This window comes from Mustelus asterias, chromosome 9 (assembly GCF_964213995.1).
Source record: "Mustelus asterias chromosome 9, sMusAst1.hap1.1, whole genome shotgun sequence".
NCBI lineage: Eukaryota > Metazoa > Chordata > Chondrichthyes > Carcharhiniformes > Triakidae > Mustelus > Mustelus asterias.
Window position 1 is genome coordinate 7,497,178 of NC_135809.1, and position 15,150 is coordinate 7,512,327.

Here is a 15,150-nt window from a genome sequence, read left to right on the forward strand (position 1 = left end):
TGTCGACCTTGCCACCAATGCCTGAGGATTTAGAAAAATTATTGGTTGTACTTCAGCTTGTGTACTTTTAAATTTCTCTCTTTTCTCTGCCAGGGTGCAGATCTGACCTTTCTGACTGCACAACATGTTGGTCTCCCAACAAGTGTCCAAGAAAAACCGTTATTAACTTTACGGGTCATTGGCATTGATGAAATGGCAAAACGCTCATTGCTGTAAGTACTCGAGGAATCTCTTACCATCTTCTTCTACAAAACTCAAGATAGAAATTAATAAGTTACAGAGGATAATAAAGTGAAGGTCTCAAGATACCATCAAGATAGGTTTTGAAGAGCCAATCCATTTAGGGCAGAGTTTAAACCGCACAATCAAATGAGGTTGTATCGCAAACACTGCAAAGTCATTGACCTGCAACACTAAGGCCTGAATTTTCAGGATGTCGCGTGCTTGGCGCCCGCCATCTTGAAGGTCGGTGGGGAACCCTAACCCTAACCCACTGACTGACAGTCCCGGTGTCGGTTTACGCTCAATCGAGTGTTGACTTCCATTCACCCACCATGCAGAGCTTAAGTCCCGGGACTGCTCTTCCGGTAAGGAGCGGGGTCAGGAGGGTAAGGGATGCCCAGGGTTCAGAAGGTGGGGAGTGATCTTGTTGTTGGGAAGGGTAGGCCAGGGGGGGCGGAGAGAGAGAGAGAGATGGAACTCCAGGGTTCCTGAGGGGAGGATGCCCCAAATCTAAAGTGGCCTTCATATTGTGGTGACCCCCTCCACCCACACCCTTCCCACCCGAGACCGAAGGTGAAGACTTTTTCTATTTGGTACCCTGATCAAAACGGCACCCACCAGCCTAAAGATTGAGGCTGGGCAGGAAGAGGCCATTAAGAGGCTTTGTAAGGGCCTTAACAGGGGCATGGGTAAGTGTAAGCTTTTGGACTAACTCTGTTTCTCTCTCCATAGAGGTTGTCAGACTTGCTAAATATTTCCAGCATTTCCTGTTCTATTTTAGATTTCCAGTATCAGGAATATCTTGCTTTTGAAGTAAATCTTTTAACACAATGACAAAATGAATGTGAATGCAGTCCCTGTTGTGGCCTTTGTATCAAAGTGAATTCAGCCCTCGTATTAAATTATTATGAAGAATTTTAGCGTGTGATAGACTGAATCTCCGTACCCAATTGCTGCTGTGTGTGGCTGTTTAAAATACAAGGGCAGTCTGACGCCAGTCTGGTAACTCGCTTTTGGCTTCTGCCTTTAGATAGAATGGTCTCCTTTATAGACATTCCTTAAAACCTACTTGTTGTCCCAAAGCGCTTCATAAGAACATTACCTAACAAACTTTGACAGTTAGACACATGGGGCAGGATTTTCCAACCACGCTCGCCCCAAAACAGAAAAATCCCGCTTGAGGCCGTTTGTATGGTCTGCCTCCCGCTCGCTACGATTTCCGTGGCAGGCGGGATAGGAAAATTCCCCCCATAGGGTTTGCTGAAATAATTGAACCTGGAGGCAAAGGTGTGGATTTTAGCAGTAGGAGGCTGAGGTGGTCAATATTATGTAGGTGGAATCAGTATAATTAGGTGGAAGTTGGCAGTCCTGGACACAATGAGGATGTGGGGTTGGAAGCTCAGCTTGGAGTCAAATAGAATGTAATTATTGCCCATCCCTAATTGCCCTTGAGAAGGTGGTGGTGAGCTTCCTTCTTGAACCACTGCGGACCATGTGGTGTAGGTGCACCCACAGTGCACTTAGGGAAGAAGCTGGCAAGGAAGTGTTCCATCACACTCCTGACTTGTAGATGGTGGACAGGATTTGGGGAGTCAGGGGGCGAGTTATTCACCACAGGATTCTCAGGCTCTAATCTGCTCATCTGTCTATGTGGCGAATGCACATTCTCCTCGTGTCTGCGTGGGTTCCCTCCGGGTGCTCCAGTTTCCTCCCACAGTGCAAAGATGTACAGGTTAGATGGATTGACACTGCTTGATTGCCCCTAGTGTGTGGGTTAGGTGATGAGCTCTGATGGATGTGCTGGTTGCAGTGATGGGGCAGGGGGATGGGCCTGGGTGAGATGCTCTTCAGAGGATCGGTGCAGACGCGATGGGCCAGATGGCCTCCTTCTGCACTGTAGAGTTTCTATAATTGAACCCCTACAGTGCAGCATGAGGCCATTTGGCCCATCAAGTCTGTACCAACTCTCCAATGGAGTATCTTACCCGGGCCCTATCCCTTTCACCCCACATATTTACTCTGCTAATCTCCCTAACCTAGACATCTTGGGACACTAAGTGGCAATTTAGCATGGCCAATCCACTTAACCTGCACATCTTTGGACCGTGGGAGGAAACTGGAGCACCCAGAGGAAGCCACTGCAGACATGGTGAGAATGTGTAAACTCCACACAGACGGTCACCCAAGGCTGGAATTGAACCTGGGTCCCTGGCGCTGTGAGGCAGCAGTGCTACCCATGTGCCACTGTGGCACCCCCACAGTAGGCGCAGTATTAATATGGCTGATCCAGTTAATTTTCTGGTCAATGGTAACACCCAAGATATTGATGGTGTAAATGTAACGCTATTGAATGTCAAGAGATGATGGTTAAATTCCTTCTTGTTGGAGGTGGTCATTGCCTGACACTTGTGCGGCGTGAATGTTACTTGCCACTTGTCTTCCCAAGCCTTGATATTGTCCAGATCTTGCTACATTTGGACCTGGACTGCTCCAGTCTGAGGAGGAGACGCCGGCGTTGGACTGGGGTGAACACAGTAAGAGTTTTAACAACACCAGGTTAAACTTTAACCTGGTGTTGTTAAAACTCTTACCCAGTCTGAGGAGTCATGAATGGTGTTGATGATTTGTGAAATCAGCAGAGAACATCCCCATTCATGGTGAAAGGTGATGAAGCAGCTGATGATTGTTGGGCCTAGGACACTCCCTTGAGGAACTCCTGCAGTGAGGTCTTGAAACTGAGACAACCTCCACCAACCCTCTTCCCTTACGCTCGGTATGACTCCAACCAGTGTTTGAAGAAGGAGGTTCACCACCACCGTCTCAAGGGATATGAGGGATGGGGAATAAATGTTGGCCTGACCAGCGCCTCCCACATCCCACGGACTGAATTAGAAAACGATATCAGTATCAGAATTTATAATTGAATTTAGTGGCTAGAATATAAATAACTGCAGGTACCTTTGCAAAGTGTATGTGTTCCAGCCAGTTTTTATTTGGTTTAAAATCTAACTATTCTTTTCCCTGAATGAATTTGTTACAGAGCCAGCTGTAATCCAGCTTTCAGTAAGCAGGAGATGGACGACAGAAATATCGTCATGTCTGTGCAAGGTAAAGATTAAAGGATATACCTGTGATGCAAGAACAGTAAATGACTGAAGTCTTTGCACTGATCGTCCTTTATCTAATACATTGATCAAATTCTAAACACAAATGCCACATTTTATAAATTTGCTTTTTCATTATGTTACACTTCCTCACAGATGCTGTTTCAATTCTTTTACTTTTCCATTCAGAACCTTTCATTACCTTCTTGCCAGCTGCGTCATCTGGGCAGAGTTCAGTCAGAGTCAAGGAAACTGTCAACTCTTTTCTTTACTCACATTTTGCAGATTTTGTTTTTTGTTTTGTCTATTAGGGCGGCATGGTGGTACAGTGGTTAGCATCGCTACCTCACAGTGCCAGGGAGACCTGTGTTCAATTCCGGTCTCGGGTCACTGTCTGTGTGGAGTTTGCACGTTCTCCCCGTGTCTGCGTGGGTTTCCTCCGGGTGCTCCGGTTTCCTCCCACACGCCAAAGCTGTGCGGGTTAGGTTGATTGGCCGTGCTAAATTGACCTTAGTGTCTGGGGGATTAGGAGGGTAAATATGTGGGGCTATGTGAATAGGGCCTGGGTGGGATTGTGGTCGGTGCAGACTCGATGGGCCGAATGGCCTCCTTCTGCACTGCAGGGATTCTATTCTATTCAAGTAGAAAAGTTGTGAAATTCCACTTTTTAAAAAATATGTTCTTGGGACGTGGGCCCATCCTTAATTGCCCTTCAGAAGGTGGTGGTGAGCTGCTTCTTGAACCGCTGTAGTCCCTGAGGTGTAGGTACACCCACTGTGCTGTTAGGGAGCAGGTTTCAGCTTTTTGACCCAACAACAGTGAAGGAACGGCCGATATATTTCCAAGTCAGGATGGTGAGTGACTTGGAGAGGAACTTCCAGGTGGAGTGTTCCCAGGTATCTGCTGCTCTGTCCTTCACTCTAGACAGTGGAGGTTTGCATTTACAAAGTGGAGACACTGGCAGCTATGTGTCTTTTCAATTGGGGTGTATCAACTTTCAGGAAAAACATTTTTCTTCCAAACTTGTCGGTAATAGAATCATATAAGCCAGAAGGAGGCCATTCAGCCCAGCATGCCTATTCCAGCCCTTTAAAGGAGGACCCAATCCCCTGCCCTTTTCTCATAGCCCTGTAAACGTTTGCTTTTCAAGAAGCTATCCAATTCCCTTTTGAAAGTTACTATTAAACCTGCTGTCACCACCCTGTCAGCCAGCGCATTCCAACTCACAACAACTTGCTGCTGTCAAAGTTAATGCCTGAATAAAAGTACAGGAATGTAGCAGGTGCTTGTTGATCTGGAGTGTATGAATCTGTAGATGGGCGGCACAGTTGTTAGCACTGCTGCCTCACAGCACCAGGGACCTGGGTTCGATTCCCAGCTTGGGTCACTGTTTGTGTGGAGTTTGCACATTCTCCTGGTGTCCGTGTGGGTTTCCTCCGGGTGCTCCGGTTTCCTCCCACAATTTGAAAGACGTGCTGGTTCGGTGCATTGACCGTGTTAAATTCTCCCTCAGTGTAACCCGAACAGGCGCCGGAGTGTGGCGACTAGGGGATTTTCACAGTAACTTCACTGCAGTGTTAATGTAAGCCTACTTGTGACAATAAATAAATTAAATCTACTCAAGTCCCAGTGTGTGTGGCTGGAGCAATCTGACCTCAGTCTGATTTGAAAAGATTTAGCCGCCGATCTTGCAGTGTAAAGCTGAGGGTTCAGTGAATTCAGCAGTTGTTGTTTCTCCAGGTCTTGGAGGCCTGGAGTTGCATCGGCTGCGTTTAGAATTTAAAAAGGTTTTCTTATCTCATTTGGTTCTTGACGATTCTCTATTAAATCTGCCATAAATCTTCTCCAGTTTAAGGAGATCTGCAAAATTCAAACAGAAGGTCACCAAAATTAGAAATATACGTTGAAAGAGATTGGAGTGGTAGAAATATACGTTGAAAGAGATTGGAGTGGTAGAAATATACGTTGAAAGAGATTGGAGTGGTGTGCGATCTTTTGGCCAGATGGGTGAGAGTGAAAGCAAGCATGGAAATATGGAGAGAAACCATCTTTTGTTGCAAAGCATAGGGACTTTACCCCAATAAAGTTGCTGTTCCTCCTATATCTGAGGTCTTTGGGTAGCATCTCTACCTCTGAGTCAGAAACTCTGGGTACGAATCCCACCCCAGGACCTGATGACCAAGGAAGATGCGTTGATAACACGGCCAATCAGGTTGTGTATTAACCATCCACCATTGGCCAATGACAGGCAGTAAGAGTGGGAGAGATTCCTGGTCAGTCATGTGATGGAAAGGACATTGGAACCTCAACCATCGCTATCTGTAGTTCCAGTCTACAACATGTATGTAAAACGTGCATGTTTACCACCACAACTTGTACTCTCTGAGTGAATTGTAACACATCACTAGGTCTAACCTGGGTCTTAAATTTGCAAACAATTTGCTGACCTAGAGTTGACCTCTCTGATTCTCCCCAGGGCCTAACCAAGCAGGGCACGTTAGCGATTAAGCCCCACAATTAATGACCTGTGATGATTTATGAGCACAGCCACAGAACAACTGCTGACATTCTCGATCCACTTGGAGGAAATTAGAAAATAATAATTGAAAGTTCCGCTGCACGTAGGAATTCAAATTTAACTCTTTTTGTTGCTTTTACTAAGGACTGCTGAAAGAAAAGCTCAAGAAAAGAGGAGTTCGCACCATGACGGGCTTGGTGAAATATTTTCACCAACGTGACCTGTGTGGAGGGGGTGTCCTGCAGAAAATGGAATTAAAACAGGGTCTCAGGACGTTCCACTTGGAGCTGCCCAATCAGGTCAGGACAAAAAGCAACAATCTATCTAGCGCCTTTAATCTTGTAAAACTTCCCACGGTGCATTGTGGGGACGATTATCAGACAGTTTGTCACTGAGACCCGTAAGGAGATCCACTCACACGTATCTTGGTAAACTTGCAAATAATTCGTCCTACATCACCTAAATCATGAGATGGACAGGTGAGTTCAGCTCAAGAGAAAGAACCAGTTTTCAAATGGCTGTTTTCAGTGAAAGTAGCAACAATATTTGTTATGCTGATATAATTGTGCTCTGATAAACTCCTCCTCCAATCTTCAGTTTATCCATATGCAACTTGTTGGTGTGGCCTGCACCATGGACCTTGGTCCCTCCATTTTTTTTCAAAAGAAGTGCAAAAGCAATTTACTAAATGTTCTAAAAGATTTACTCCAACACGAACAAATAATAAATTGTTTCAGTGAATTCTTTATATGGAAGTTAATTTTTTTGTGATCGAGTTTATCAAAATGAGGAGGATGTTTAATTCTGCGGGTTACTTAAAATAATGCTTTGTGCGCTGAAAAAGCTGTCTCTTCTTGCAGGATTTTGAGTCTATATGGTGTATACTGGACCAGGATGATGGTGGCGAGGTGGATTATTACCAGTTTATTCGAGTCGTCATTGGAGAAATGAATGAGTTTCGCAAAGCGTTTGTTAGGAAAGTAAGACTTCCTCTGTGTCTTGCTACCAGTGTGTTAGAAGAGATGGTCCATAAACTGGGCCTAAGTCAGGCTTCTGCTTGCAAATAATAATATTCTGAGGGTTTGCTTTTCAGACTAAAAACTACAGACTCCCAACTGTTCCATAATAAAAGATTTTCATTCATCCAATGCACATCACATCCTCAGAATGTCTCGAGGGCCTTCAGACAATTAACTCGTTTTGAAGTACAGTCATTTTGTTGTTTTGTAAGCAAATGAGATCGCCAATTTGTGCATAAATGGGTCGCACAACTGGGTCAGACAATGGCAGCCCTGTAATCTAAGGCTTTCTTCCTCGCTATTTACCACACACCCATTTTTGTGTCATCTGCAAACTTACTGACCATACCTCCTACTATATAACACTCAGTATTATTCTGCTGGTAAGATGAAGTGATGTTTAAGCTGGACTTTCATTTAAAGACCAGGAAGTTAATTTGGTAAAAGCAAACACAATCTGGGGTCGCACAGAGTTTAATTATTCATTGGTAACTACAGATCAGAATATGCTAGACAGTTTTGTGTTGAATTTCTGAAAATTAATCATTAACCTTTATCAGTAACAATGTGTAACATGGGTGTATTTGACATATCATTTTAATAAATAAAATAATTAAATGTATTTGCGTTGGATAGTGTGATGTTGCAGCCTTTTTTTTTAGCTTGCATGTTATTTTAGTTATAACACTATTTATTTTTCACAGGCCTATATGAAGCTTGATCCAAACAAGACTGGTAGCATTTCTGTGAATGACATTAGCAAGTTCTACAATGGAAGGAAACACCCTCAAGTTTTATCAGGTAATAAATTAAAAGTCTGCTCGTAATGTACATCTTCCAACAGTAAATATTCATTCTTACTCTTTAGAGATAAGGGAATGGGGTTCATTACTTTAATGACCCTATCCACATTATCCTCCTTTACTCAAGCAAGTCTCAGGCAACACTGGGCAACTTAGACCATCAGCAAAAAGCAGCATCCTGAGGGTTGCCATTGACCAGAAACTCAACCGGGCAAGCCATCTAAATACTGTGGCTACAAGAGCAGGTCAGAGGCTAAGAATTCTGCGGTATGTAACTCACCTCCTGATTCCGCAAAGCTCGTCCACCATCTACAAGGCGCAAGTCAGGAGCGTGATGGAGTATTCTCCACTGACCTGGCTGAGTGCAGCTCCAACAACACTCAAGAAACTTGACACCATCCAGAACAATGCAGCCCGCTTGATTGGCACCCCATCCACAAACATTCACTCTCTCCACCACCAATGCACAGTGACAGCCGTGTGTACCATCTACAAGATGCACAGCAGGAACTCACCAAGGCTCCTTAGACAGCACCTTCCAAACCCATAAACACTGCCATCCAGAAGAATAAGGGCTGCAGCTACACCCACTTCTGGAGGTTCCCCTCCAAGTCACTCACCATCCTGACTTGAAAATATGTTACAGTCACAGAGTCATAGAGGTTTACAGCATGGAAACAGGCCCTTCGGCCCAGCTTGTCCATGCCACCCTTTTTTTTAAACCCGTAAGTTAGTCCCAATTGCCCGCATTTGGCCCATATCCCTCTATACCCATCTTACTCATGTAACTGTCTAAATGCTTTTTAAAAGACAAAATTGTACCCGCCTCTACTACTACCTCTGGCAGCTCGTTCCAGACACTCACCACCCTCTGTGTGAAAAAATTGCCCCTCTGGACCCTTTTGTATCTCTCCCCTCTCACCTTAAACCTATGCCCTCTAGTTTTAGACTCCCCTACCTTTGGGAAAAGATATCTAGCTGATCTATGCCCCTCATTGCTGGTCCTTCACTGTCACTGGGTCAAAATCCTGGAACTCCCTTCCTAACAGCACTGTGGGTGTACCTACACCACATGGACTGCAGCCTTTCGAGAAGGCAGCTCACCCTCACCTTCTCGAGGGCAATTAGGGATGGGCAATAAGTGTTGGCCCAGCCAGTGGCGCCCACATCCCTCGAATGAATTTTAAAAGATTACAGCTGATGGAGAATTATCAGCTGTTGTCTGATCAGGAACTTGGCAGAAAGAACAAGATAACTACACAATCATATCTGAGTTTAATCTTCCCACACAGCCCAGTCACACAGCCCAGTCACATGGACTGAACGCTGCTTCCTGATTTGTTGTGCCCTTTGCCAGATTTAACCAACACATGACTCAATGTCACCATCTAATTCGTCAGCAGACCCGCTGGATTTATGAAGAATATATTAGATACGGGGTGGAGGGATTTGGTGGTTGATATTTATTGTCCTTTGCTGAGAGGATGCTGGAAAGCTGTATTCTTGAATCCCTTCACTTCATGAGGTCCTATGCGATGTTGGCCTGTTCCGGGGTAACGATGCAACTGTGCCATGTGCAAAGTAAGGAGGGAGTTTTGTCCTTCTCCACCGTAAAATTATTCTGTCACAGAAGGAGGCCATTCAGTCCATGCTTGTTTTAGAGCAATCCAGTTAGTCCCATTCCTCCGTTCTATTGCTGTAGTCCTGCAAGTTACTTTCCCAAATTTCACTTTGAAATCATTGAACATCTCTGCTCACCATCCCCATTCAAGTTAGAATAGAATCCCTACAGTACAGAAGGAGGCCATTTGGTCCATCAAGTCTGCACCAACCACAATCCCACCCAGGCCCGATTCCCGTAACCCCACAAGTTCTTTGAAGATGTAACAAGCAAAGTGGATAATGGGGCTCCTGTGGATCAGAACTTGAGTGGGCACCTCAACATTGAGGTGCAAAGCCATTAGGCGTCCGTATGAAGGAAACCTCTCTGGGTAAACGTTTGGGCTCCTGATGTGGCCTTTCCTATTGGCCACCTCCTCTTTGAGGCTCTGATGGTCCCTCGGGCTGCTGCAGGATGGACAACTCCGTTGAGCTAGTGGCCTTCCTGCAGCGGGCTGGGTGCTGTCCTGCCACTGAAAAAATACTGGTGAGGCCACGAAATTTCCCCGAACCGAGGCCTTAAACATCTTCACCAACTGACCGTGTTTGTGGAACAGACACCCAATCTTCTTCCCACGGTGGCACAGTAGTTAGCACTGCTGCCTCACAGCACCAGGGACCCGGGTAAGTGGAACTGATCCACTTCAGATCAGCCATGATCTTATTGAATGGCGGGGCAGGCTCGAGGGGCTAGATGGCCTATTCCTGCTGCTATTTCTTATGTTCTTATGATTCCTGGCTCAGGTCACTGTCTGTGTGGAGTTTACATGTTCTCCCCATGTCTGTGTGGGTTTCCTCCGGGTGTTCCGGTTTCTTCCCACAGTCCAAAGATGTGTGGATTAGGTGGATTGGCCATGCTAAATTGCCCCTTAGTGACAGGGGGACTAGCTGGGGTAAAATGCATGGGGTTGTGGGAATAGGGCCTGGGTGGGATTGTTGTCAGTGCAAACTTGTTGGGCCGAATGGCCTCCTTCTGCACTGTAGGGATTCCATGATTCTATGAACCCATCACTGGGAATGTTGCCCAACGACGAGAATGTTTCAGGGAGCTGTCCTGGTCTCCTCCCCCCCCCCCCCCCGCCCCCCTTTCCCCAGCCCCTCCCACCTTCAAGCTTCCAAACCCAGGGGAAGGGAAATTCAGCCCAAACGTGTTTAACAATTCATAAGTGAGTTCCTCCCTGATGATGGGAGTTGTCAATATTACGATATTGTTAAACTCGAGGTGCATTGGAATTAAATTTTGTGCTTTTGTAAAATAAAAAATAAATTCATATATTCCCCCTCTCTCTCCGTTTGCATCGGGAATGCTGCCAAACTGGGATGGAATAACAATAGTAGCTTAGCACAGTAATGTTGCATCTCTTGAAGTACTGTGAACATTAAGAATGCAGTGACACCTAAGTGTGGGAGGGGGAGCAAGATAGGATGCAGCTCTACAAACAAACACTTGGATTGTCCAGTACGGGGCAAATACATTCCTGCTGTAACATCAACATCAACTGGTGTTTAGAGTCATAGAGATTTACAGCATGGAAACAGGCCCTTCAGCCCAACTTATCCATGCCACCCTTTTTTTTATAAAACCCCTAAGCTAGACCCAATTGCCCGCATTTGGCCCATATCCCTCTATACCACATCATACCCATGTAACTATCTAAATGCTTTTTAAAAGACAAAATTGTACCCGCCTCTATTACTACATCTGACAGATTGTTCCAGACACTCACCATCCTCTGTGTGAAAAAATTGCCTCTCTGGACACTTTTGTATCTCTCCCCTCTCACCTTAAACATACACCCTCTAGTTTTAGACCCCCCTACCTTTGGGAAAAGATATTGACTATCTAGCTGATCTGTGCCCCTCATTATTTTATAGACCTCTATAAGATCACCCCTCAGCCTCCTACGCTCCAGAGAAAAACGTCCCTGTCTATCCAGCCTCTCCTTATAACTCAAACCATCAAGTACCGGTAGCATCCTAGTAAATCTTTTCTGCACTCTTTCTAGTTTAATAATATCCTTTCTATAATAGGGTGACCAGAGTTGCACACAGTATTCCAAGTGTGGCCTTACCAATGTCTTGCAACTTCAACAAGACGTTCCAACTCCTGTATTCAATGTTCTGACCGATGAAACCAAGCATGCCGAATGCCTTCTTCACCACTCTGTCCACCTGTGACTCCACTTTCAAGGAGCTATGAACATGTACCCCTAGATCTCTTTGTTCTGTAACTCTCCCCAACGCCCTACCATTAACTGAGTAAGTCCTGCCCTGGTTCAATCTACCAAAATGCATCCCCTTGCATTTGTCTAAATTAAACTCCATCTGCCATTCGTCAACTCACTGGCCCAATTGATCAAGATCCCATTGCAATTGGAGATAACTTTCTTCACTGTCCACTATGCCACCAATCTTGGTGTCATCTGCAAACTTACTAACCATGCCTGCTATATTCTCATCCAAATCATTAACATAAATGACAAATAACAGTGGGCCCAGCACTGATCCCTGAGGCACACTGCTGGTCACAGGCCTCCAGTTTGAAAAACAACTCTCTACAAGACAGAAGCCAATTTTGTATCCATTTAGATACCTCACCCTGGATCCCGTGAGATTTAACCTGATGCAACAACCTACCATGCGGTACCTTGTCAAAGGCCTTGCTAAAGTCCATGTAGACAACATCAACTGCGCTGCCCTCATCTAACTTCTTGGTTACCCCTTCAAAAAACTCAAATTTGTGAGACATGATTTTCCACTCACAAAGCGATCCTGACTGTCCCTAATCAGTCCTTGCATCTCTAAATGCCTGTAGATCCTGTCTCTCAAAATACCTTCCAACAACTTGCCCACCACAGATGTGAGGTTCACTGGCCTGAAGTTCCCAGACTTTTCCCTGCAGCCCTTTTTAAACAAAGGCACAACATTTGCCACTCTCCAATCTTCAGGCACCTCACTTGTGACTATCGATGATTCAAATATCTCGGCTCGGGGACCTGCAATTTCCTCCCTAGCCTCCCACAATGTGGGCTGTGGGCTGTTTGCAGTTGGACTCTTAGCCTTGTCAATACAAGTGTCCTGGGTTCACCAGTGATTGTGAGACACAGTTTGGAATATCAATGCGCGTTGGTATAAAGTGATGGGACGTTGTTGGGTCTTTTGCTGCACCGAGTGCCCCATTTCGACCTCATTGCTGAGGGAAGCCCTCATCGGGGAGGGTGAGGAATCTTGAGGGAGAGTCACTGAGCACTTGCACACTTTCTCCTCGATCGAGCGTGTTGTTGGATGGGCAGGAGGTTTGTCTGCCCGTCTCCCAGCTTCTCCCCACCAGGGTTCTGGAGCACTGATTCAATATTGTTCTCTTTACAATCCTGTTGCAGGAGAATGTTCAGAGCCGCAAGTCCGCGCTGCATTCATGGACATGTTACAGGAGTGCTGTGTCAACCCTAAAGAAGTCACTTACTGTGAATTTGAAGTTTATTATGAGGGACTCAGCCTTGGAATTACAGATGATGAAGATTTTGCCAATGTGATGAAAAATTGCTGGGCGGTGTGATATAGGAGGATGCGGAATAACCATTATTCCTTTATTCCTGTGCAAGATATTTTACATCAATGTATCTTTTATAAAATGTGTGAAAGTTGTTCGCAGTAAAGAACACCAATGTAATGGTACAAAATGCTTTGGATTTTTAGACAGTCGAGGTATGCGTCCAATACTTTTTATAACATTTCACTTCTTGCGAGGTCAACTTCAGAATAAATTTTCCTGGTATAGGAAAACCAGACTGGGTGGGAATCCTTGCAAAGAGGGAGGCCCTCGCAATTCTCTGTCCATTAGAAAAACCTTACAGTTGTGCCCTTTTCCCTGCTTGGTGAATCTTGTTTTTATAATGGGGGTCGGACCATTGAAATATGGCCTAAGTTCTAACAGCGTATTAGTGATGACGTGGAGATGCCGACATTGGACTGGGGTGGGCACAGTAAGAAGTCTCACAACACCAGGTTAAAGTCCAACAGGTTTATTTGGAGTCATGAACTTTCAGAGTGCTGCTCCTTCATCAGGTAAGTCAGTGCTCTGAAAGCTCGTGACTCCAAATAAACCTGTTGGATTTTAACCTGGTGTTGTGAGACTTCTTACTGAACATATTAGTGCTAATGTTTGATGTTTTACAAGCTGACTAGATGATTTTGCAATGTGTATTTTTATTTGGAACTATTAGGGGCAACAAGGAAATGTAATCTTTTTAAAGCCACCATATCCTAAATTTTGAATGTTTAAAATCCCAGGAATTTTGTATGTCAATACCACCTACCAGAATTGAGCTATTCCTGGTGTTTCAAACACTATTTTATTTACTCAATTATAAACTCTTATTGCAACAGGTACAACACTACAAAAGTACTTCATTGATCGAAAAGCACTTTGGGACATCCTGAGATTGTAAATGGTGCTATATGAATGCAAATCCTTTCTCATATTAATAAGTTTAAGTGCAGAGTATGTATCAGAATCCTTCAATGTATCCTCAATGGTACATTGACTGGTGATTGGCACCCTTCTATCTGCGAGAGATGGTGGGATGTAACGTCAGAACTTTGTTGAGGTTAGATGAGATCAGCTGCTGCATTTCTTTTGATGGTTGAACCAACTGAATCTGGAGAGGCAAAGTCTACCTGCAGGTGCCACATGTGTATAAGTCTCTTTCCAGCGGTGCACTTCAACTAAACACGGGGAACCCCTTTACCTGGAGTCTGAGCTTTCTGAAGAGAGGGAGGCACAATTGTATAGGGAGGCACGGTAGCACAGTGGTTAGCACTGCTGCTTCACAGCTCCAGTGACCTGGGTTCGATTCCCGGCTTGGGTCACTATCTGTGTGGAGTTTGCATATTCTCCTCGTGTCTGCGTGGGTTTCCTCCGGGTGCTCCGGTTTCCTCCCACAGTCCAAAGATGTGCGGGTTAGGTTGATTGGCCATGCTAAAATTGCCCTTAGAGTCCTGGGATGCGTAGGTTAGACGGATTAGTGGGTAAATATGTAGGGATATGGGGGTAGGGCCTGGGTGGGATTGTGGTCAGTGCAGACTCGATGGGCCGAATGGCCTCTTTCTGTGCTGTAGGGTTTCTAAGATTTCTAAGATTGAACAGTGCAAATGGTATTCCACTCTGTTTGAGTAAGAATGGCAGATTGGTACAAGGTTATTTGTTTATTTATGGGTGGCATGGTGGCTCAGTGGTTAGCACTGCTGCCTCACAGCGCCAGGGACCTGGATTCGATTCCAGCCTTGGGTTGCTGTCTGTGCGGAGTTTGCACGTTCTCCCCATGTCTGTGTGGGTGTCCTCCGGGTTCTTCGGATTCCTCCCATAGTCCAATGATGTGTGTGTTAGGCTGATTGGCCGTGGGAAATTGACCCGAGTGTCAGATAGATTAGCAGAGTAAATACATGGGGTTATGAGGATTGGCCCTGGGTGGGATTGTTGTTGGTGGATGGGCTGAATGGCCTCATTCTGCACTGTAGGGATTGTATGATTCTATGATATGTTTCCATGACACATTTCAGTGATACCTCACATAGAATTATATAGCATTTTACTATTTGTAAATTTACTATATACATTTTATTTGTGCTCAACACATGCCTCCTCCCAGCCCTCCTCATTAGCATACTCGGCTATTCCTTTCAGATAGTTCTTCAGTTTTTGCCTTAAATGAATCTGTCATTTTCCGTCAACTATTCTGTGTGACAGCGAGTTTCACATTCTCCCCTCTCTCTGGGAAAAGAAGTTTAATCTGCATTCCCAATTGGATTTCTTGGTGACTGTCTTA

General features: G+C 45.1%; 1 protein-coding gene across 1 annotated transcript in view; it reads left to right on the forward strand.

Annotated features, from left to right (window-relative positions):
• The window catches only part of caps2 (calcyphosine 2), a 41,688-nt gene extending 27,728 nt beyond the window's left edge, over positions 1-13,960 (forward strand). The window contains exons 13-18 of the mRNA XM_078221132.1: positions 94-212; positions 3,263-3,330; positions 5,989-6,143; positions 6,705-6,824; positions 7,568-7,664; positions 12,706-13,960. Of these exons, the coding sequence (XP_078077258.1) occupies positions 94-212; positions 3,263-3,330; positions 5,989-6,143; positions 6,705-6,824; positions 7,568-7,664; positions 12,706-12,881 (735 nt within the window). The 3' untranslated portion in view covers positions 12,882-13,960. The remainder of the gene's footprint in view (positions 1-93; positions 213-3,262; positions 3,331-5,988; positions 6,144-6,704; positions 6,825-7,567; positions 7,665-12,705) is intronic.
• The last annotated feature ends 1,190 nt before the right edge of the window (positions 13,961-15,150 follow it).